At 50.0% G+C, this 24,741-nt stretch overlaps 1 protein-coding gene across 1 annotated transcript; it reads left to right on the top strand.

The window, feature by feature from the left end:
* On the top strand, nucleotides 1-24,141 carry PDZK1IP1 (PDZK1 interacting protein 1). Its single transcript, XM_075002734.1, has 4 exons — nucleotides 1-256; nucleotides 12,905-13,013; nucleotides 21,076-21,177; nucleotides 22,505-24,141. The coding sequence occupies exons 1-4, from the start codon at nucleotides 190-192 to the stop codon at nucleotides 22,575-22,577; spliced, it is 351 nt and encodes a 116-aa protein (XP_074858835.1). The 5' UTR covers nucleotides 1-189; the 3' UTR covers nucleotides 22,578-24,141.
* The last annotated feature ends 600 nt before the right edge of the window (nucleotides 24,142-24,741 follow it).

Here is a 24,741-nt window from a genome sequence, read left to right as displayed (position 1 = left end):
CTTACTAATCCGCGGGTACTTCAGCAGGCTCATTTCCATGGGAAGCAGCCGGGTGTAAGCGTGCGGTGGGATCACACCCGCAGCTGTCTGGGCAATTTCTCCCAAGGAGCTGGGCTCCCTCGCTGTGCCTGTCTTTCAACTTAGAGTCCTTCGCCGTGAGCTCCACAGCAGCAGAGCTATTACCCAGCCATGCGTACCTGCCACCTTCTTGCTCTGGGTATTTTATTGGCCCTGGGTCCGGTGCACTGCCAGCAAGGTAAGCGGGAGTCCTCTAAATGCCTGGAGAACTAGAGGGAGAGGGAGAGGGAGAGGGAGAGGGAGAGAGAGTAACTAACTAGCAAAAACAAGGATCAGAAGGGTGTGTGTGTAACTAGCAAAAACAAGGATCAGAGGGTGTGTGTGTGTGTGTGTGTGTGTGTGTGTGTGTAAAACTAGCAAAACAAGGATCAGAGGGTGTGTGTGTGTGTGTGTGTGTGTGTGTAAAACTAGCAAAACAAGGATCAGAGGGTGTGTGTGTGTGTGTGTGTGTGTGTAAAACTAGCAAAACAAGGATCAGAGGGTGTGTGTGTGTGTGTGTGTGTAAAACTAGCAAAACAAGGATCAGAGGGTGTGTGTGTGTGTGTGTGTGTGTGTGTGTGTGTGTGTAAAAACTAGCAAAAACAAGGGTCAGAGGGGGATGTGTAACTAGCAAAAACAAGGATCAGAAGGGGGCATGTGTGTGTGTGTAACTAGCAAAAACAAGGATCAGAGGGGTAGCTCTGTTACTCTACCTTCAAAAATCAAGAAGTCCTGTGGCACCTTCTAGACTAACAGATATTTTGGAGCATCAGCGTTCGTTGGCAAAGAAAGCTTACACTCCCAAGTATTTTAGCCTGTGAAGTGCCCCAGGACTTCTTGTGGTTTCAAAGACAAGACAAGGTCCTGGGGCACCTTATAGACCAACAGAGATGTTGGAGCATAAGCTTTGGTGAGCGAAGACCCACCTCCATCTGGGGGAGGAGATGGGGTTGTAAGGCACTTTGTCGGATGCCCTGGAAGCTGCACAAATGAACTGCTGAGAGTTGGCAAACAGAGCAACCCAGAGCAGGGGAGTCCTTTAATTTTAAGTATCGGAGAGGTCACTGTGTTAGTCTGTAGCTTCGAGGACAGCAAGAAGTCTTGTGGCACCTTATGGATGAACAGATATTTTGGCACATAAGCTTTCAGCGGGTCTTTGCCCATGAAAGCTTATGCTCCAAAATATCTGTTACTCTTTAATTTTAAGCTTTGTCTTCACTGGTGGAAAAAATCTCAAATAAACTAAAACAAGCAAACAAAAAATAGTCAGACAACTTCTCCCCAGAACAAGCAAATAGGAAGGGTAACTGCCAAGAAGCAGACTTCCTGGACTACCAAAGCTCAGTGCATGAGCACTTACAGTTCTAGCTAAAGGATTTTTTCTCAGGCAGAGTTTAGAGGAGACTTATTCTAGCTGTCTGTAAGTGTTATAGGCCAGTGACTCTCAGCCAGGGTTATGCGTCCTCCTGGGCGTACACAGACCTCTTCCAAAGGGTGCATTGCTTTGGTGTTTCTCAACCTTTGTATAAGTAAAAAAAAAAAAAATCATTTACTTTATGGTTCATCTATTTTTTAAATTATTGTTTGCCCTTTTCTGCCCAATCATAAGTATGATGGCACATTTATTGTCTATAGGTAATGTCTTCTCTTCAACGGTGTTGAACCCTGCCCCTCCCCCCCACATTACACTCTGCTACACCTTTTCCCCAGAACCCTGTGTCTAATGTGTGTGCACGGGTGCACGCACTCATACTGGACATTGATACCTGCAAATGGGGTAATAAATCAGGCAACAGCATGTAGGAGGACTATTTGCATTGGCCACTCCCCCACCTCTGCACCCAATTTGCACATGCAAGTGTGTGTATGTGCATTTTTGTGGGCCCCGTGGTTGCAGGCAGCTTAGATCACTCTTGGCTTGCGGTCAGGGGACAGGTGCTGAAATCCAAGTCAGATGGTTAATAATTAAAATGATTCAAAAACTGGAAAGTGAGAAGAAAACCAGGGTCCGTATTAAGTTGCACAAGCATAAAAAGGGTGTTTTGAAATTTCAGGGAACTTGATCCTGCTTTCCAAATGTAATTGCTATTTATTCAGCTCCACCGCTGAGGGTTAATTACCTATCTTGCCACATGTGTTTATCCCAGGGGAAAGAGCTAAGGCATCTGGCCAGAGAAGGCTGGGATTAGGTTGCTGGCTCACCAACCAACTAGTACCAAGCCGATCCTCTCCTTCCCTTCTTGTTTCCACTTGCTCTCCAGTCCATGCTTTGTCTGTGTGCTGCTGGCACCTTCCTGGCCCTGACCTTGCATTATCATCTTCGATGCAAGGGATGCTGGTGCCACTTATGCCCCTCCTGGACATGGTGTGCTCTCCCAACATCTGGCACCATGACCAGTGTTCCCTCTAATTTTTAACACCCATGGGAGGAATACATTTTGTTCGGTGCATCAAGGCATGTGTGAATGTGCACCACCAATAGCAACAGAGACTGGTAGTTGTTGGGTCTTCTGCTAATCAGCTGAGTGGCACCTGAGTCACTCCTGAGAGGCCAGCTTACAGGGAACGCTGGCTGGGACCACTTCTATAGAAAATAAGGAATCTGCTCTACAGCCTTTAACTCACACAGTAGAGGATCATGCACTAAGCTCCTGAAGTTGTAGGTCCAGTTTTGCCCATAAGTGACCAAGGTCTGTTGGCCTTATACTTAGGCATGCAAGGAATTAAAGGTGCCTCTTACAGTAGTCAGAGCAGAAATATGGCAGCCCTTCCAAACTGACACAGAAAAGGCACATCTGCCCCTTATGGAGAGAGGGGAGCGGTGTGTGACTTTGCATAGGATAAGGGGTACTTCATCTCATCTCTGCCTGGGGAGGGTGGTGGGAAGGCCAATGCTGGTCAGGCTCATCCTGCTTTCGTAAGGAGTTGAGTGTGCATGCCATTTTGCTGACTTGTCTTTCTGATGGGCCTCTACACCTCCTCTTTGAGGCTTGCAGGAGTCAGTGTATTGTGGGGTTTGTTGAAGGGCTCACGTATGAATTAGAGGATATTCTGTGCTCTTTGCTATTTCTGCTTCATTGGGTTTGCCTCTCTTTAAAAACAAAACACTTGGAGCTGGGCCCAGACTGAAGCCCTGAATCCAAGCCCTTAGGAATGTTCCCTTCAGATTTTTAAACTCCCCAGTTCCTGGATTCAGAACCAGAAACAGCCCCATTTCCAGGCCAGGCTTGGAAGATGCTGAAATCTTGTGAAAATTCTTGGAGAAAGATCTTGCCCCAAGACAGTGGGGAAACTCTTGGGAATAGATGAACGGATGAAATACCAGCTTTTGGTGCTGAACGTTCATGGAATGCAACCTGCTCAGCACAGCTGAATCTGAACCCTAATTCACCCCAGAGCTGGCCTGAGCCAGATCTGGATCTGCCTGTGAACGTTCCTTCCCTATCACGTCTAACACCCCAATGCTATGTCTACACAGCAGAGTTATTTTGGAATAACGAGAAGCCCTGTGGCACCTTATAGACTAACACGGCTACCTCTGTGATTTTGGAATTAGCTATTCCAGAAGAGATTATTGGGAAATAGCACATGTACAAACAAAATGCATATCGAAATAGGGCTCAGCTAATTTGAAACGGAGTGTCTGCAGGTCAGGGGTATAGCTCAGTGTTTACTGCATTGACCCTGTAAACATGCGGTTATGAGCCCAATCCTTGGGAGGGGCCATTTGGGGCAAATATTTAAAAAAAAAAATCTGTCAGGGAGGGTGATAGGTCCTGTTGTAAGGGCAGGGGACTGGACTCAGTGACCTCTCAAGGTCCCTTCCAGTTCTACGAGATAGGTATATCTCCATATAATCAATACAACCTATTTCAGATTAGAGCCCCTGGAGGCACTATGTCTTATTTCAGAATAGGTCCTGTTCCTTGTCTCTGCAGCCCCGATTCCGAAACAGATATTTCAGAACAGGCACTATTCCTCATTGAATGAGGCTTACAGAATTTGAAATAAGCCTACGGATATTTCACACGAGCAGTTTTGCTGTGTAGATGATCACAAAGTTATTTCGGAATAGCGGCTGTTATTCCGAAGTCACTTGGCTGTGTAGACGTACCCCCTCTGACGAGAGAACCAAGCACAACGCAATAAAAAAAATCCCATCTGAGATGTCTGCTGAGGCCAAACCAGAGATGGAAATGAAACAATTCAGGGTTATTTAGGATGATGACGGTACATTCCTAAGGTTAAACTCTGCCCACAGCTGCACAGCCCTGTGGGTGGGACTGGGAGCAGGGAATGAAACATTGTCCATGACGTATAAGGAAATTCCAACGATGAGGCCAACCCCCTTGACCCAGACTCTCCCTGTGACAGTCACTTTGGCTGCGCTCGTGTTCCTTGATCCTTTCTTCAGCAAATCTGTAAAGGTATGAGTAATCCCATTGCATTGGTGGGAATAATTGCCTGGGGGCAGTTAGGTGAGCCTTTGCATTCTTTAGAGATGATTTTGGCCAGTCAGTGTACAGAACAGACCCTCCTCAGCGTACGTCTTGTGCTCAGGTAGGCCTGGAAGCAATTGCCTCTTGTTCTGCTGCGATTGTTTAGTTGCCAGGTTTACAAAACTGCCAGTCCTGTGCATGCAAAAATCCTAAATATACTCCTCCCATAAGCAGGAGTGTGGCTTAAAATAAAAAAAGGTTGTACATTTTGGGGGGTTTACATTTGCCTTCTGCTCATGGAACATTTAAGGTTGCCCTTGCTTTGAAATTTTCTCCACAAACAAGAGGGCTAGCAGTTGCCTAGGGAATTAGTGAAGAAATTTAAGAGTGGTTTAGATAAAAACCTATCAGGGATGGTCTAGACTAGACTCTGGACGGTGCTTAGTCCTGCTGTGAGGGCAGGAGACTGGACATGATGACCTCCAGAGGTCCCTTCCAGTTCTAGTGTTCTGTGAAACTTACTAAAATAGGAATGGATAGGAATGGAGTGTTCTATAATCACAGGCTTCCAGGAGCTGGGGCTTAAAGAAAACATCAAATATGGCAAGACTCATGGCACAGTCAAGAGATTGACAACACTGAGTCTAGTTCCGAGATGACTCTGCTTTATAAATATAAGCACATGCAATGCATGTGTATGGCTGCTAATATGTTACGGGGGCCAGATATTTGGTTGCAGTAAACTCCTACTGCAATCCAAGGTACTACATATAGTTACACCAACTGAAGAGCTAGACCGTGACATCTCTGTCCACACTTTCTGAACCAGATCCTGAGCTTGGGTATATACATGTAACTCCATTGACTTCAGATGAGGATCTGGCTCTCCGTGCTTTTGTTTATAGGTTTCTCTTATTTCACTGGGAAGGTGGAGAAGCACTGGAATAGGTTACCTAGGCAGGTGGTGGCTTTTAAGTCTTGGATTCGCAAAGCCCTGGCTGGGATAATTTAGTTGGGGTTGATCCTGCTTTGGACAGGGGGCTGGACTCAGTGACCTCCTGAGGTCCCTTCCAGCCCTAGGAGTCTATGCTAAGATCTACCTCAGTAGCACTGAGGCACGTGGGACCTGCAGAAACATTCACCTCCCTGTTTGACAGCAAACTCACAGGCGTTTCAGCCCAGAGGCATGCAGCATCCTTCCCAGCTTTTCCCAGCCCTACCTCACACCCACATGCAAACTGAATGAGTTACTAAAAGCCTTAAGGAGAAAGGGTGATTAATGTACTCAGAGCTCTTGTAACCTGGGTAACAACCCATTTATTATCGCTAATGACATGGTGCCCCTCCCGCTAAGGACGGGATTTCACACCTGAACACATAAGCAGATGGCAGAGCAGGAACCACAGCTGCTGACACACAGGTCTTGCTCATCTGCCCCATTTACAGGATGGGCTGTGAAAGGTGAATCCAACTTTCAGTCGGAATCCAAACTTTCCCAGAATGTGTGGGAGAGTTTCAGGGCTGGTGTTCTGGCTTAACCCTATCTCTTTCCATGCAAAGGCCTTTCAGGCAACTGGAAGGGCTAGTGAGCAGGGTTACTTACACTTGGGTTGCGTAGATTTTTTTTTTTTTTCTATCATAAAGATTGGCAAAGAAACAAGTAACTCCCAATGGGGTTGTAATTCTGCCTTGCTGAAGTTCAAGCACGGACTCAAGGAACCAAATTTTTCAACCCCTTCTCGATGGTTGTGCTGGCCGTTTTGCCCAGGCAAATCCCTGCTTTTGTGTGTTTACATAGCCGCTGTGTGCGCTGCTCGGCTAAGGAGATGTGTAAGTACGGGGCTTCAGCAGACAAAAGTGACCAATTTTGTTTGCATGCTCCTGTATGCTGGAGCCACTTAGAATGTGCCCCTAGTGTGAGTCTTCTCCCAGCCTGGCTGGGCTGCCTGAAGGTGAAAAGGACAGATCCCGGAGCTGTGTGATTTACTCTAGTTGATGATTTGGCCCACTGGCTCCATTACCTTTGCCAGCAAACAGAGCTAGTGGTGGCATTGAGTTGAAGGAGGTGAATTCAACAACCCTCCCCAAAAGACTCCTGCTGGGGCTGGCAGGCAGGACCTCTCAGAGGTCCAGAGAGGCCAGGGCCACGTCCATCTCTTGAAACCCGCAGCCAGAACGAAGTAATTTAAGTCTCTCATGAAATCACCTGCAAGAGTGTGAGTCACATTTTGGACTCCCAGGGATGCACAGAAAAACAAGTTGTGAAACTTATCAAATGCCAAAAACTTGAGTGTCTAAGTTTGAGGCCCTGTTAAATGTGAGACCAAGGCCAAATGCCCTACGTACCCCCGCTACCCCCCATTGGTCCTGCTCCCAGGGCAACTGTAGAAACCGCCTTTGGAAACATGCCCAGTATGTGGCTTGCAATAGAAGCATCAGCCGCTGTAAGAAACAGCAGCAACTGAAGAGTCAATAATGCCACTGCTTGGCCGTCTGTGTGTTTCTGCTGTCTGTGTCTTTGGTTTGCTGCCCTTATTGGCTGCCCAGCATACGGGACACTGGTGTTGGCACATTGGAGGGACTCCCATCAGGATCTGGAAACTCTTACCTTGTTTCTCAGAGGGGCTGTCCTAGGCCTTAGAGGAAATGAGATGCCCAGAATGGGTGGCCATCTTTCTACTCACACAAAATGGAGCACTCCTACGCCCCCCCCACCTCACTCACACCAGGCTGGCTTGGGGGGCTTTTTATTTATTTGGAGATACACATCTCATAGAGCTGGAAAGGACCCTGGGAGGTCATCAAGTCTGATCCCATCTCCTCAAGGCACAACCAAGCAGCGGCCCTTTTCTAATCTCTTTGCCCCAGATTCCTAAATAGCCCTTTTGAGGATTGACCAAACAACACTAGGCTTTTCAGGCCAGTGCTCAAACCCCTGAGCCATCCCTCAGGGGATGTGAGAGGCCAAGAGTGGGGCCAGAAACAAGGCATTCAGGGTGCGGGAGGGAGCTCCAAGCCGAGGCAGTGGCATGGGAGGCAAGAGAGGGTGAGGGCTCTGGCTGGGGTGGGGGCTGGGGGCCTGGGATGTGTCCAGAGATGAGAAGTTTGGGGTTCAGGAGGAGTATCTGGGCTGGTGCTGAGGGGTTCAGAGTGTGGGAGGGGGCTGGGCCTGGGAGTGGGGCTGTGGGGTGATGTAAAGGCTCCTGGGGGGAGTATGGGGTCTGAGGTGGGGCTGAGGGGTTGGAGGGCAGGAGGAGGATCAGGGTTGGGGCCTGGGAGCGTGGGTGAGGGTGTAGGCGCCCGTCGCCGTTTACCTCAGGTAGCTCCTGGGAAGCAGTGGGCACCTACTTTGGCTCCTGCAAAGAGATGCGAGCGAGCAGGTGGCTCCGCACCGGACGACCTGCAGGCACTGCCCTCGCAGCTCCCATTGGCCATGGTTGCCGGCCAATGGAGAGGCACAGCAGCGCTGTGGGCCATGGTGTGTGTGGCGCCCCTTGGCTGCTCCTAGCCATGGGTGCCACAGGGGGATGCTGGCTGTTTCCCAGGAGCTGCGTGGCATGGACGCTGGGGGGAGCGTGCCAGCCCCGCTTCACGGCACCACCAACCACCCAGTGGCTCTGAGCTGAGCCGAGCCAGCAGGGGCCACCCTACGGCCAGAAGTCGCTGCTGGCAAGGGAAACTGGCCCACAAGGAGAGACGGGTCCTGAGCCAGGGATGGAGGATGGGCTGGGATTTGGGGACCTGAATAGAGTGCCCTGCCCTGCCCTGCCTGGGACACTTTGCTGGCGTCTCAGTTTCCCTTTGTGAAATGGGGATAACAGGACGGTCCTCCCCCACAGGGGCACTGTGAGAAAAAGGACCGGGAAGACTGTGAAGGGCCCAGCTGGGAGGGTAATGGGGCAGGGGGCGCCATGTAAATGCTGAAGCGCTATCTCACCAGCCCCCGGCATCCAAACATGGGCCAGCATCCAATTCTTTCCAGCAGGCGCCCTTAACGCGGTGCTGTCAGTGGCAGGCAAACGGTCGGTGTGGCGCACCCACCGTTTGGGGGCCCTCCAAGCTATCTGGCACCAGCTACACTCGTTCTGGGCACTCACTGGAAGCCAGCAATTGTCCGAGTACACCTGATGTGGAATTTACTGCGCTGGACACCTGAGTGTGGCCCTTGGCCTTGGTGCCAGCTAAGTAGGGTGGCGTTATTGTTCTCACCAGCTTGCCTTTTGGTTTCTTATTGAAAGAAAAAAACCCCATTTCACCTGGGATCTTGATTAAGAGTAGAGCTTACCCCTGCCTGGCCGTGCTCCCAGCCTTCTTGTCCAAATACCTGCCAACAGGAGTTATTAACGCCACTGCTGCCCTAGCTGTGCCATGTTACATGTTACTGAGCTGAACCAGTCCTCGGAAAATAGAGACTATTGTCTGCAAGAGCCCCTTACAGAGGGAGAGATTGTTTAAACCTTAGGCTGTGCTGCTAATCCAGAGTAAACATTTTAACAGCCAGCCCAGTTCTAGAAAAAACAGTGTCAAAAGTTCACCCAGGCCAGGACCCATCTGTCAACATTCCTTGAGTCTTTCCCTTTTGCGTAATCTTCTTTCCTCCCAGGAGCGAAACAGTTTTTAGTTTAGCTTCACAAGGGTTGTGTTCCCTTTCCTGTCAATGGGAGTCTTTCCACAGGGCGTTGCAGGAGGCTTGTTCAGCCATGGTCCTCTAGAGTCAGAGGCCAGCGATGCCAGGGCTTCTGGTCCTTACAGATTGTCCCAGCCAAACTCCAGGGCTATGTCTACACATGCCACTTCTTCCAGAAGATGGTAATGAGCCGTCCGGAAGATGCTAATGAGGCCTGGATGTAAATTTCCCGCAACTTATTAGCATCTGAGCATGTGAATTCGGAGTCCGTGCAGATGCGTGGCCCGCAGGGATCTTCCGGAAGGAGGGGCTTCTGGATGGAGGGTTTCTTTCTGGAAGATCCTTGCGGGCCATGCGTCTGCACGAGTATTTTGGAGTCTGGAAGAGCTTCTTCTGGATTCTGAATCACATGACCATATGCTAATGAGGTGTGGGAAATTAACATCCATGCCTCATTAGCATCTTCTAGATGGCTCATTACCATACCACTTCCGGAAGAAGTGGCACGTGTGGACACAGCCCATCTCTGGAATTGATCTCTGCCTTCTTAATGTTCCTCCTTGAGTTCCAGCTTGACACCGTTTTCTTCTCCCTCTTCTGCCATCAGCTATTAAGTGTTGCTGTTCCTTGGCTGCCAGGTTCTACTGAGAAGGTGACTGTGTTTGGTCCAAGGGGTGGTGAGACCTTAAATACACACAGGGCTAGATTCAGCCCAGATGGTGCAGCAGTGCCTTGACTATTTGAGAGGAGATTCAAGACTTTTGGCTTCCATAGGGACTGGAGGAAGCTGCTTTCAAGCCTATCAGAAATTTATAGGAGCTCCACTGCTGGGAACAGCCTTGAGTGGGGACACTCTCGTGCTGATCTGCCAATGCCTTGTTTTTAGTGAGTGACACCCACCTTTGTCCCCCGGCCTCACAAACAGAGCTACATCTGCTTTCTTCGACCATAACACACCCCCAGGCCAAAGTCTCCATAGGCAGGAATTTGCAGCAGCGTTGATGTCAATGTGACCCACCAGTGAATCTGCCCCAGGGTTGGCCTGCTGGGAACCTTTGGCATGAAGAGAGTGGGACAGGTGAGGGCAGCCTTTTAAAATGCGTTAATTGTGAGTTGTTTGTGGTGTTGCAGTAGCCATGTTGGTTCTAGGATATGTGTGAGAAACAAGGTGTTTAGGCTGGTGTTTTTTGGAGCCAACTTCTCTTGGAAAGAGACAAGCTTTTGGGTCCACGGAGCTCTCTGTTAAGGCTTTTCTTCAGGCCCTGAAGAGATGCTCTGTAGAGCACAAGAGCTCCTTTCTCTCAGAACAGAAGATGGTGCCATAAAATTCTTACCTCACCTACCTTGTCGCTCTGCTACTGAAAAATGAGCCCTAATTGCCCCAGATTGAAAAGTGGACTTGGAAGGGGAGGTTCTGTGCCCTACACGTCTAGAGGATCACGACGGTCCCTCCTGACCTTAAAGTCTAATGAGTCATGGGTGCAACAGGGCATGTCTGGCCATTCAAGAACAGTCTCTTCTTCCAAGCACATTGCCAAAGTGACTTTGATAGCTAGAGGGAAGGTTCAGAGAAGGCGGGATGTTCTCAGGGTGGGTGGCATGGAAGAGGCCGCAACAAGGCTTGCCATACACAGTGTTATTCTTTCCAGTGCAGCATGGACACTAACTAAAACTAGCTGCCCTCCTGTTGACCTTTCTGATGTTTGAATCCCATTCAGTCCAAGTTAGAGGCAGAAATTCCAGCGAGTGGGGCTGACCCATTTGGATGAACATATTCCTGGAGGTTTCCTCGTTTTACCTGATCTTAATTCTCAGAGACTCCTGGAAGGTTGGCCCTCTGAGCTCTGGTGGGGCAGGGCAGAGGGCTCAAAGGTTAGCTCAGAAGCAGGAAGTCCCATGATAAGTTTTGTGTTTGAGGAGCATCAACAGGCCCCCAACCAAGACTGCATGGAGGACTTATTGCAAAGACATAGCAAGTCTCAGTCTTGGGCCAAAAGGGTTTGCAACTGAACCAGGCAAGCCAGGCAAAGTAAGGGAATATTACATCCCTTGTGCAGATGGGGACCTGAGGCCAAGATCTGCAGAGCTGTTCCAGCTACCTAACTCCTATTGATTTCAGTAGGAACTAAGTACCAGGCTAACTGAACATCTCAGCTTAAGTGCCTTTCCAAAGGTCACACAGGCTGTCTGTTGCAGAGTGAGGAACTAAAGCCAGATCTCCTGAGCCCCAAGTCCATTCATGCTAATAACATGACAGCCTTTAATGCTTCCTTCCCCCACTTCCCACCACTAAGCCAATGTGTGGCTGGCTCTGCAGCTTAGCAGAATAGGGAGAACTGTGTGCGTCTTGGCAAAGTCTCACATCAGCTTGGGTTGTGACGTACCGAGCTGGCATGGTGGTCCTTTCCCTGCATTCTCTGGAACGCACTGCCCCACTCTGCAGCTAGTTACTTCTGCTGCCTGCTGGCCCCCCTCCAGCCATGCCGCCACCGTGTCAACCCCCCAAACTTGGAAGATCATTCTCCAAGGGGGTGGCCGCCAACCGGTGGCATGTCACGCTGAACATGCTGGCACCTCCTTTGCCCAGTTTGTTATGTTAATGAGCCCATCATAATCCGCTTTGCAACATCATAATCATTAGTGACGGATTACAGAGTCAGGAAAACATGGCACTCTTCTGTCTGAGCTGGCAGCAAAGGCTTTCATTTCAGGCAAGAGAGATTGGGTGGTGCAGCGTGTGCTTGGGAAGATATGGGTGCAGGTATGTAGCTGGGATGGGGCCATCAAGGAATGGTGCACAGACCATGACCACACCATCCTTTCCGGGTGATGTGCATCCCAGGGAGCATAAGGAGGGAGTAGTCCCTGTGTCCTCCCCAAATTCAGGGACATGGATTGTTCCTAGTCCCTGCACAGGGTTCTCTCTGCGCCCCCTTCCCTCCACAGCCACGCAAAATGCTGCTGACTATGCAGGGATTCTGAAAAATCCCATAGATATAGTGTATTGAGGATTGTGTTGGACTTGAAAGCTGTTACCTGAGGGGAAGGAAAGGGCCTACTCATGTTTATAGGCTAAGGGGATCTGTAGGGTTGTGTGTGCTCAGAGGCAGTCTGGGAAAGGCCATCTGAGAGCAAAGTAGGGTGAGCTGTTCCTTGCTGCCTTATGGAGCATCCTGCTTTTTCTCTCTCTGGTTTTGGGTTCTTGTGTGGTCTCTTGAGCTGGGATAAATAAGGTCATGTTACATTGCAACGTATCATCGCGTGGTTATGTTTTTGCCTAATTTCTTATGGGACTCCTCTGATTATGACAACAGAGAGAAGGTGTAGTTCGGTAATTAATCAAGGTGCTACTCTGGAGGCATAGTTCAGTACTCTGCTCTGTGTAGCTTTGATACTGACTTCCTCTGTGGCCTTTGGCAAGTCACTTAGACTGGGTGATTCTTTTCTCTGTCTGTAAAATGCAGATCATTGTAGCCTGATCAGGTGAGCCATCCATCATAAGTACTTAGATGTCTCCCAAGCAGTTTCTGAGCACCTCACACTCTTCAATGTGGTTACTCACACATCGCTTCTCTGAAGCAGGGTGCTGCTCAGCACTCATGGAGCGAGGTGTGTGATGCAGAAACAGGATGTGACCTGTGGCGTATCTTGCATTGACAAGTGATGGGACAATATGAAGGAAATCAGATGTGATATGTACTGCTGTGTAGGAACCTGAATAGAACAAGTGAAGCTACAAATCATGTCTAACGTGTTGTCAACCCCTGGCTTTTCTCTGCAGCTCGGGGAAATCTCCAGCCTTGGATGCAAGGGCTCATTGCTGTGGCTGTTTTCTTAGTCCTGGTGGCCATTGCTTTCGCAGTCAATAAGTTCTGGTGTCAGGAAAAAGAGTAAGTGCCTTTCTTCCCCCTTATCTAGTGAAGGGTGTTGGTTAACGGGGACAGTGAGCAACGCTGCCCAAGACAATGGCGGTGCAGGTTGAAACTCCTTCGGCTGGCAACATCCCTCGTCCAGCAGGATGACAGATGTTGCTGGACCAGAGAGCTCCAGCTGGACTGGAGAGGAGCCCTGCTGGTGGCAGGGAGTCCCACTGACTTCCCGCTCTGGGGAGCCCCGGGGCAGCCCTAGGCCAGGGGTCCAGGTCAGGGAGCCCCACTAAGGGAAGCCTGGCTGGAGTTGGGGATTCCCACTGTGGGGAGCCTAGCCCTGGCTGGGAGCCCTGCAGCTATGGGGAGGCTGGCCAGGCCGGGAGAGACCAGCAGGAGTGGAGCTCCCCTCCGCAGGCAGTCAGGAAGGGACTGTGTGGCAGCTAGGAGGGGAGCCTGGCAGCCCGCTGGATGACAGTTAGGGGGGCCTGACGGCCTCTGGTCCAGCAAATCCCCTCGTTCTGGACCACCCAGGTTCCAGAGGGTGCCAGACAAGGGAGGTACAACCTGTACCACGTAACTCCATAGCCCTGGGGTGGCACTTTCACTTACCGTCCCAAACAGAATCTGGAAATGCCACTGACAACCCCAAAGCTCTGTTACCGAGACGTTAAAGTGGCAAATATAAAATCTCCCAGCTCGGGAAGTGAAAGGGCTGACGTGCCAGACTCCGAGCTGCTGTTCATCGCCCTGCCCCAGCACCAGCCCCGTCTGCTGGGTGCCATTTAGAACAGAGGCTGCCAGCTTGAGATGGCTATGACATGGTGTCTGGGAACAGAGGCTGAAAGGATGTGTGTTTCGCCGCTCGCTTGGTGCCGTCAATGGATACAGGGCACTTAAGAGAAGGGCTAATGAGACATCTCAGAGGTTAACGTTTCATTGGCTTAAATGGTGGTAATAAAATATGCAATAACTGAATATCTGGCAAAGGGACACAAGTAATGCCATGGTCATTGGTGTGCTTTGGGGACCTGGCTCTTGTAACAGCATCTTGGCTACCTCATGCATGGGCCATGTTTTTCCACTAAGATTTCCCTTCTAAAATGCAGAATGTCTAGGAAGGACGGACAGACGGTGGAATTTGGGAGATCTGGGTTGAAGCCTCTACTCTTCTACAGGCATCTTGGAAGGTCTTGGTTTGTGGAAGGCCACACAAGTACTTAACACACCGAACTCCCATTGATTGCAGTGGGAATTAAACACCCAGCTACCTTTTGAGATCTGGGCCTCAGGGGTTGAATACCCTGGAGAAGTGGTCTGAGGCAAATAGGATGACGTTCAATAAGGACAAATACCAAGTACTGCACTTAGGGAGGACCAATTGGTTCAATGCATGCAAAGTGAGAAGGGGCTCCCTAGGATGGGGTACTGCAAAAAGGGATTTCGAGGTCACAAGTTAAATATGAGTCAACAGTGTGATGCTGTTGTGGGAGCAGGGGGGAAGCAAACGTGGTTCTGGGATGCATTAACAGGAGTGTCGTGAGCAAGATAAGAGAAGTCCATTGTTCCACTCTTCCGGGAGTATTTTGTGTCCAGGTCAGGGTCCCATGTTTTAGGAAAGAGGTAGAGAAATCGTGAAGGGCCCAGAGAAGAGGAACTAAAATGATTAAAGGGTTAGAAAATAGGACATGAGAAACGATGAAAGGAACTGGGGTGGTTTAGTTTGGAAAAGAGAAGGCTGAGAGGGGACATGATACTGACTCTAAGGACCCAAAGGAGCATCACAAAGCAGAGGGAGGGAAATTATTCTCCTTCGTCTCTGAATATAGGCTAGAAAGAGGCAATGGGCTTAAATTGCAGCAAAGCTGGTTTAGGTTGGACATTAAGAAGAATTTTCAGAACTGTCCGGCTGTGTAAATAGCCGAGAGTGCATGTCGAATCTCCGTCGCTGGAGATATTTAAGAACAGTTTAGGTAAATATCTAACAGAGATGATAGAGATGGTGCGTGGTCCTGCCATGAGGGCAGAGACTGGACTGATGACCTCCTGAGGTCCCTTCCAGTTCTGGTGTTCTGTGAGTCTGTGTTTGCACTGTGACAGGCTGGTGTCTACACTGCACTGGCCAGTTGCATCTGTTTGCTGATGCCCACCAATAGTTCCTTAGTGCCCTTTGACCTAGTCTGGTTTCAAAGAGGGTTAGATCAAGGCACGTGAGTGGACAGTTAATGCAGGTCAGCAGGCTAGTATGGGGTACGGTCTCCTTCTAGGTGGAGACAAACCCTTCTCGAGGGCGTTGTGAGGCTGAAGACCGGGAGGTGCTCTGATAATACGGTGATGGAGGCCGTGTCAGTACTTCTAACAGGCGGTTTAATATATTACCATTTAACATGTGAAAACCAGACCACAGATGGACAGGTTGTGCAAGGCTGCTGAGGTCACCCCGTTCAAGATGGGTTCACTTGCTTGGCTTCATGCCAGACCCAAGCACCCAAGGGTTGAAAGTTTGAGGCAAGACAGACCATCAGGAGCAGGAGAGGGTGGTTGCAGAAAGGAGGGAGTGGTTGGAAGGGCAAGTGAAGCAGAGACATTTTCTAATGGAAACCAACAGTGCAATGTTGGAAGAGAGACAGCGAAGGGGCTGGGAAGGAGATTGAGAAGTCAAATGAAGAGAGACAACGGGTCGGGTTCTCTGTTTCTGTCTTTGGGGCAGAGTTGGAAGAGACCCTGGGAGATTTTGACATCCTCTGCAGCATGGGGCTCAGGTCACTTGAAGGTGTGAACTGGAGTAAATGGTGGAATCTCTGTGGCTTGTGGTCTTGAGGACTTCAGTAGCTCAGCCAGAGGGGAGGGGGTCTACCACAGGTGTTGATGGGTGAGGTTCCAGGACGTGTCATGTTCTGGAAGTCAGGTTAGATGATCTTAATGGTCCTTTCCAGCCTCTGGGTATATGAATGGGAGGGTTAAGATATCTGGCTTTAAACCATGGTTGTTATCCTGCTGGTGTCTGTGTAGCTCCAGCATAAGCTCCAGCTGCCACAACTCCAGCTCTGCTTTCCTGTATCCTACTTGGTCCTGAGAAGCAGAAAATAGTTGTGTGACCTGACCACATCTCTGATCCACCCCTGCTCCAAACTAGGACAGCCCGACACAAAGTTGGAAGTCTCTAGTGCAGGGGCATTTTCAAGGGGAGGCTTTCTGTCTCTTTACATGGCCAGAAAGGCATGACCAGGTCTTAGGATGGCTTCTGTACTTAACAGGGTGCATGGGCTACCCTTCAGCTTTGGTTTTTTTTACCTCAAATCCCATGTTCTCTAATAGTGTCTAGGAAGAGGTGGTAATGTGGCCCAGCTGCACGAGGGTGGACCTAGCACCAGTCACATCACATCTTAGTCTATCTTCCTAGGAGCACAGCGTCCATGGGGTAACCATGTTCATCTGTAGCTTTAAAAATAGATATATATCTCATAGAGCTGGAAGGGACCTCAGGAGGTCATCAAGTCCAGTCCCCTGCCCTCTTGGCAAGACCAAGCACCCTCCCTTTTTTTATTTGCTCTAGCTCCCTAAATGGCCTCCTTAAGGATTGAATTCACAACCCTGGGTTTAAGCAGCCTAATACGCAAGCCACTGACCTGTCACTTGCTGGCAGTTTGTAGCACCTTAGACTCACAAATTGGTTAGGTCCTGCACTTTCATGGGTAAAACCCGTTTCCTCAAGGCAGTGGCTGGCACAGTGGTAGCTCTGGCTCTGACATTGCCCCGTCTTGTCCTGTCAGAGGTCAGAATCCAGCTGGTCGGGCTGGGAGGACGGTTGGGAGGACTAGAAGCTGATCTGAATTTAGTATGGCCTCTCAGCAGAGAAGACGCTGTTGAGGCTTAGCACCCTGGCAATGTTCCTGGCCTGGTTCTGTCACTCTGGCAGTGGCCATCAACTTGAGAACATAAGAACCGCCACACTGGGTCAGACCATAGGTCCATCAAGCCCAGTATCCTGTCTTCCGACAGGTGCCCCAGAGGGAATGGACAGAACAGGTAATCATCAAGAGATCAATTCCCTGTTGCCCATTTCCAGCTTCTTGCAAACAGAGGCCAGGGCCACCGTCCACACCTGTCCTGGCTAACAGCCATTGATGGACCTATCCCCAAGAATTTACCCAATTCTTTTTAAAACTCTCTACTATAGTCTTGGTCTTCACAACATTCTCCGGCAAGGAGAGCTTAACTTAATCCTGGGCTGGTATGCCTCTGCGTTTCTTGTGCAAGCCCCCGACCTCACCCTCCAGCAAGCACGGAAGGGAACCCGAGACCTGCATGTACAATGGACCGGAACTGGTGGAACCAATCCCAACCTCCCTGAGTCTTCCAGGGGTTGGGGCACAGTGCTGGCTCTGAGGGCTCCAGGCCTAGCTGCATGATTGTGTAGTACCCAGAGGCACTGAGACCTCACATTAGGGTGAGCGCAGCCTCCGCTTTGCAGCCTTGACAGAGAGCCAGGTGGCCTTTAGCTCATGCAGTTGAGCACAGGGCTTTAGCCCCTCTGATCACAGGTTCAGTCACTAGTGCTGGCAATCTGGGCCTGTTGATGTTACAATAGGTTGCCCCCAAACAGCTCATCCATGTGGTAGCATCTGCCTGGGACACACACATGCTCCATCTGAGGTCTCTCTTACTTTTTTGTTTTTTTTTTTAAAAGCAAAATGCTTTGCAACATCCCATTCCGAGCCAGACTGGAAAACCCAGTCAGCAGCAGAAACCAGCTCAAAGGGCTGACAGGTTTGTCTCCCCGACTGCTGCAGACCTGGCACCGCTGTTGTGCAACAGGGAGAGCTGACTCAGATGTAAGATTTCTGCCCAGGCAGAAGGGGCAGTTGAAGAATGACAGACTCGCCAGAAATGCCACCCAGCAAAACCCTGCGCCATTCTGTTCAGGCAAAATCCCTGAGCAGGGACATTTTGAGCTGCAGCTCAACCCATTTTGGCTGCAGAAACAGACAAAGCATGCAAAGAATTCAGTAATTGCGTAAACCCCTGGTAAGTGCCTGTTACAGCTTCTGCTCCATACCTGGTGGGCAGAGCTGACAGGTCTGTTACCAGCCTCATAAGCTCAGGCTGTAGAAGCAAGTGTGTTTTAACCCTGCAGTTCCCTGGGTCAATCCACGGTGGGGGGTGGAACCTTCCCAAAGTTAAGGGGAGGGGCAAGGCTCCTGACATGGCCTGTCCCTACATTTCTCTTCACCTCCAGCTTCCTCTCGCAGGAGAGCTGGAAGCCAGCGCAAGACTAGGGAGCTTGGGGCCCTCCACCTGCCCAGAGTAGGGAACCCAAGAATAGCCTCTGGCCTGCGGTCCCCATCCCCCAGCTCCTGCCTGAGACAGGTCCTATGTGACTACCTGGGAAATGGGCGGGCTTTGGCCAAGGCTCCTTCCCCAGCCTAGTGGAAGGGACTGACTGTTGGACCCAGGGACCAACGGGTTTGGTGGCACAAAAGGGTCGGGTGCAGGTCACAAGTTTAAAATGAGGAAACCAGAGGGGGGCACCAAGCAGAGAACCCCAGATGACTCCCCTTGCTCTTTGAAGCTGTCCAGGGCAGCTGGAGGGGCTGCAGCTTCCCACAGCCCACGTGGCTTTTACCCCTTTTGGCTTGGCCTAGAGGGTGAGGCTCTGGAACCACAGTCTGGCCATAGTCAGGGCTCCCCAGTTAGCTGTGGGGAAGGGGGTGGACACACCATCAGCCCTGAACAGATGGAGGAGGGTCTGTGATTCCCCCATAGCTGCCCCGGCTTCCGAATCAGGACAAAGTGCTTAAAACAGGGCTACTGACAGCCCAAGGCTCTGCATTATAATGCACACGAAACCAGTCACAAACAACACCTCCGCTGCCCCTCTGGACAGCAAGACACCACATGAGCAGTTCCCTCAGGCACTCCAGCTTCCCTTGTGTCGCCCCCAGTAAGTGCCCTCCTTATTCATGTGGCACCTAGAGGCACTGAGACTTCATCTGGGGTGAGTGAAGCCTCTGCTCTACAGGCTACACAGAATGTCAGCTGGCCTGTAGCTCACCTGGTAAAGCACAGGGCTTTAGACCCTGTGCTTGCAGGGTCTATCCCTGGTGCTGCTAACCCTGGTCTATTGGCATTACATGCAAATGAGAGGTACCAATCTCATCAAATCCATGCAGGCTAGCCACAATCGCCTGCTCAATATACACCTCTAATCTGAGCGTATGGTGCCAATCCTTCAGCATCTAATAGTTTATTAATAAAATGAATAGGTGAGAGTCTGTTTTTAAAGCAACAAAATTACACATATTCTCATCAAACTGGAAGGGACCTCAGGAGGTCATGGAGTCCAGGATTCTACCCTCTTGGCAGTGCCAAGCACCATCCTTTTTTTTTTTTAAAGTTTATTTGCACCAGATCCCTAAATCACCCCTCCCCTCACCCAAGAATCAAGCTCATAACCCTGGGTTTAGCAGGCTAATTCACAAACCACTGAGCAATCCACATCAATCACAGACTGCTTGCTGCAGGCTTGTAGCTGGTGGAATAGGCTGCTATATTTAAAGTCTCTGGAGTGCATCCTTTGCTAGGCTGGGTCAGCCATCCGTCCCGGCTCAGTTCACAGCAGAGATGTTCCTGAAGTGATGAGCTGGATTGAACACTGAAGACAAGATGGAGGAACCTTAGGGTTTCTGTTATACCCTCGCCCAGGTGGAGAGAAATCTGTTGTTCCTTAACTGTGTGGGGAGATGGAGCCTACCACATAAGCGGGTCACCTGCCTATGACCTTTCCTTGGGCAATTAGCCATTGCCAGGCCCCCAGGCTGCAGGCCCACAAGCAAATTCCTCAGATGTGGATTGGAGTCAGGTGGTGCGTTATCTGGTGCCATGCCTCTCATTGTTGTCACTCAGAAACATTTCAAATGCAAGCCAGTACTTCAACTCCACATATGACAACAAAAAGCAGTCAAGTAGCACTTTAAAGACTAGCAAAATAGTTTATTAGGTGAGCTTTCGTGGGACAGACCCACTTCTTCAGACCATAGCCAGACCAGAACAGACTCAATAGTTAAGGCACAGAGAAGCAAAAACAGTAAGCAAGGAGGACAAATCAGAAAAAGATAATCAAGGTGAGCAAATCAGAGAGTGGAGGGGTGGGGGGAAGGTGAAGACTCTGTTACATGCCTTTAGGTCATTGACAGAATGCCCCATTCCATTCATATGTTGACTAACTGGTTTGTGGATCTGGAGTGTTTTGATGTCTGTTTTGTGCCCATTAACCGTTTATCTAAGGGAGTTAGAAGTCTGTCCAATATTACAGTGGTACAAATCTACACACAGCATAACCAGACGCAGCCAAACACCAGCTTTCATTAGAACCTTACTTGGCACAAGCTTGGATGCAAACCTAGGACAACGGTTGCAATAAGTCTCGTGTTTATTTTCAAATCCAGTAGCATCACAAGGTGGCATAAACAAACCTCCACGTTATTTCAGCCACAGGTTGTTAAGACCAGAAGATGCTCACTGTGACCATCCTGTGTGGCAGGTCTTCTCCAATGTGTGATCACCTTCTACTTAATAATTGATCCTGCCTTGTATCTGGACCTGCCCTGGTTACCTCCTCCAGCCCTGAAGAAGATCTCTGTGAAGCTCAAAAGCCTTATTCTAATCAAGGCTATTCCCACACCTACTTTGTCTCTCTCAGTGGCCTGATAATTAACATGGAAGTTTCAGATTATTGCTCAGATGATAGCTGAGCTTTGCAGAGCGTGAAATTATTCGGTCTGAAGATCTGATGCTTGCTTGGGTGTGATATTCTCGCTAATATTTTCCGTCCGTGGGTGGAATAAATTGTATGTGCACCAAGGCTTGTGCAGATGTGCTCTACCAGTAGAAAAACATTCTGCCTCCTGCGGGTGCTCTGCTAATCAGCTGAGTAGCACCTAAATCTCTCCTGGGGACCTGCCCCAGTGCTCACTTTACAGGGAACCCTGCTCGGGCACCTGCCACAGGGACACAAACGTGATCCAGCCAATGATCCTTGCAAGGTTCTGCCCGAATTCTTTCCAATGTGCTTCTTTTTTGTTAGGGAAAACGTAGACTCGGTGGTCACCATTGGAAACAAGAAGAAAGAGGCTGTCATGTCCAACGGGACTGAGGGGAGGTATTCAGTCACAGCAGCTGATTTCAGGTGAGCCAGGCATTCAAGGGCGTCCAAGGGTCCTGCATTTTAGAAGTGCAGGCTTACTTATGTATCCCCATAACTTTGCACTAGGAGAGATCCCAAGGAAGCATAAAGTTCAGCCGGATTGGGGCCTTCGGTGCAGTCCTTTTGGCAAGTCCCACCACTGAAAAGGCGTAACTTCTGGCAGCAGCTGTTTAGATTTTACTGCAGACCAAGCTGAGGCATGTTCACTAGGTCCTAAGATTCTGGTATGATCTTCAGATTCAGCCCTGAGCATTAGATGTTGGCAGTATGGGTCCTAGGACCCATAGTTCCAACCCGGAAAAAAAAATCAAAATATTTTGAATTCATGGCAGAGTCTCCAGCAACTGTTAAAATGTCATGGTATGTGCCCAGCTGCTGAGTCCCCTCCCTGGCTCTCCACAAACTGCAGTGATTCTTTTAAAAGCCCCAGGGAGCAGGGCTAGGCAGCAGGCTGAGAAGGCACTGCTCCTTCCTTTCTGGCTGATGGGAAGGGATGGTTGGAGCTAACCACATCACTGCTCTTTGCAGCCAGTCCTGCCTTGCCTCCCCTGAGGAGTGTCTGTGGGGCAGGCTAGACCAAGGCTCCTAGTCTGAGAATTGTCAATGCCACTTCCCTCTCCCCGATGGCCAGGCAGGAATTAGAAGCAGTGGCCACGAACGAGGTACTGTGCAGCTGCCCATGTGACGTCCCCACTTCCTGGGAGAGCGCTTTTGCCCCCTGCCTGCCCTCCCAGGATGGATCTGTGAATCCTTTACAGGCAGCCTGGGTTAACCTCATAATTTCCATGAAAGCAAGCGTTATGCATGGTCCAGCAGTTTTGACTACATCCGGTAAGAGCCAGAGGTTCACACGCGCACTGCAGAACTGCATGGACCACTCCGCTAGCTCTAAGAAATACTGAATTAAAAAAACCCTAATAGTAAATCCTCCTTTTACAGTCATGCTAACTGTGGTGTATTGGAAACTCCATTCATATTTTAGGCTGTCACTTTAAATTGTTGGGATTTTTCCTGTTCTTGCATGTGTGGTAGGAGGCTGTGGAGGGAAGTGTGTGTTCTGAATTTAGCCGCTGGCAATCTGTAGCCATCCATACTCAAGTAAGGTGGGGTGAGTTGTTCCGCTCTGTTTTAGGAGCAGCCTGTTTCTTCTGTCTCTGCTTTTGGGTTCTTGTGTGTTATGGTTTGGAATTCTAAGCAGTGAAGTCATGTTATTTTGCAAACTTCCAGCAAGACTATTTGTTTTTATTTACACCTCTGTGTGTTTCCTGTGAATGTAACAGTTACCACTGGCTTTTCTGTAACATTTCAGGGCCAAAGGCACCCAGCACGTCTATGAAAATATCATTGAAAATGAGGGCCAAGTCATCACTACGCCGATGTAAGAGCTGCCTTTGAGGATCATCAGTATCTTGTCATCCTTGTTCTCCCCTCTCTAGTTCTAACGTGCCCTCCCCATGCTGTGCTCAGCTCTCTCGCAAGGACTCATCGCGTTGGATTCACCCACACCCCAGAAGATGAAGATTGCTGAAAGGAATGGCTCAATATAGCCAGACAAAGTTGCTTTTTCCTGGAGTGTGATTTTTCCTGGCCGAGACAAGTCCAGCCAGGTTCGGTTGGGAGCCCTGCTGTATGGCAGTGCGGAGAAATGAACTCACTCATCCCCCTGGCCCTCCTCTGCAGGTACCCTGGGCCTCCCTTGATGGGAGAATCTCCATTTTCTCTTATGCACACAGTGTGTGAGCTGATGCCCTCAGAAGCCAAGTCCTTGGTGGACTCCCCTGCTCCCCCCTGCACAGGGATAGACGCCCCATGTGCCATGTGCCAGCATCCTTTGTCCTGGCTGCCCCCCCCTCAGAGTTGAGTGCCATTGTGATCCTGGGCACGAGCTTGCAGCACCACTCATTGAAATTGAGCCAGGCTGCCCCCGCACCCTTGTAAAGGCTTTGAGGGGGTTGGCAGCCTTGCAGTGGGAGTGACACCCTAGACTGCTCTGGCCGCAGCAGAGTACGGCTTCGAAGGGCTCACACTGTCCCTGCAATCCCTGCTAACTGGTGCTGCTGGTGTAGGCTCCCAGCATCACCCAAACCTGGGCAGGGGTGGGAGGGATAACAGCCACCGCCATCATCATCATCAATAACCGTGGGCTCAGCGCCTGTTGGTGTCTGATGCCTCTCTCACTATTTCCTTCCATCTTTCCCTGTTCAATGCAGAGTGGCTTAGTTTCTGTAGACTAGCTCCGCACCAATCTACTGTGACAGCCACACCTGCCCTTTTCTCCCTCTTCCCTGGCTGGGAGCAGGGGTAATAAAAGTCTGGCTCTGAGTTCTCTCCCCCACCCCTGCCCAAGTGAAGCAGGAACCAGCCTGTGACTCTCCAGAACCACACACTGCTCCAGGCTGGACTGTCAGACTCCCCGTACCCTGTGCGTACTGACCCACCCCTTTCCTTGGCTTTGCCCGAAGTAACGTCACCACTGGCATCTCTTCTTCCGAGCCTTTGCCTGGTGCAAGAGCATTTCTGAGAGGCTGTTACACTGCACAGGTGATTGTTCTTTCTTGTCGAATAAGGGGTTCTGCATTCCCTCAGGAGCTAGTTATTTATTGATGGCCAATGCAGGCTGCCTTCTGGGGGTGACAAATATCAGAGGGGGAATTGTGTTCATCTATATACTCCAAAACAACAAGAAGTCCTGTGGCACCTTATAGTCTGACAAATTATTTGAAGCATAAGCTTTCATGGGCTTTCGTGCATGCATCTGATGAAGCGGGTCTTCGCCCACAGAAGCTTATGCTCCAGAAAATCGGCTAGTCTGCAAGGTGCCACAGGACTTCTCCTTGTTTTTCCAGTTCTCATATGAACAAAAAAACCCATTGTTGAATTTGCTGTGTCTGGAATCTTCACCTGTGGAAAGACTTTCCTTGGAGCAATAAAGAGAATTTTTCCTTACTGTGGTGGGGGCACCGAATGAGTTACAAATCACAAAGCATCTCCGTAGATACCCCAAAGAATTTCGTGAACAAGAAAGAAGCTCGTGCTGTGACAAATGCTGTCAGTCTCTGCAAGATGCAGGAGACTGGGCCAGCATAGGTTGCCCCAGGAAGGCAAGCATTCAGTCGCCAGTCCTGGTGTCTTTCACACAATCCAGACTAGCCTACAGCCCTCAGTGGGAGGTTTGAGTGAGCGAGGAATGGGGGTCTGAGGCAGAGTGTTGACGGAAGAGAGAGTAAGATGGAGTTTGTGGCTAAGATGCTGGATTGAGACGCAGGAAATTGAGCTGCCGTTCCTGGCTCTGGCTCCAGAAGCTTCGTGTGGCCGTGGCCCAGTCACCAGCCCCAGATCCTCAAAGGCCAGGCAGGGTGAATCATCAAACACTAGAACTGGAAGGGACCTCGAGGGGTCATCGAGTCCAGCCCCCTGCCCTCACAACAGGACCAGGCACCATCTAGACCATCCCTGGTGTCTATCTAACCTGCTCTTAAATATCTCCAGTGATGGAGATTCCATAACCTCCCTAGGCAATTTATTCCACTGTTTAACAACCTTGAT

The sequence above is a fragment of the Carettochelys insculpta genome, chromosome 9 (genome assembly GCF_033958435.1).
Source record: "Carettochelys insculpta isolate YL-2023 chromosome 9, ASM3395843v1, whole genome shotgun sequence".
NCBI lineage: Eukaryota > Metazoa > Chordata > Testudines > Carettochelyidae > Carettochelys > Carettochelys insculpta.
This window is presented reverse-complemented; position numbering and strand designations above follow the sequence as displayed.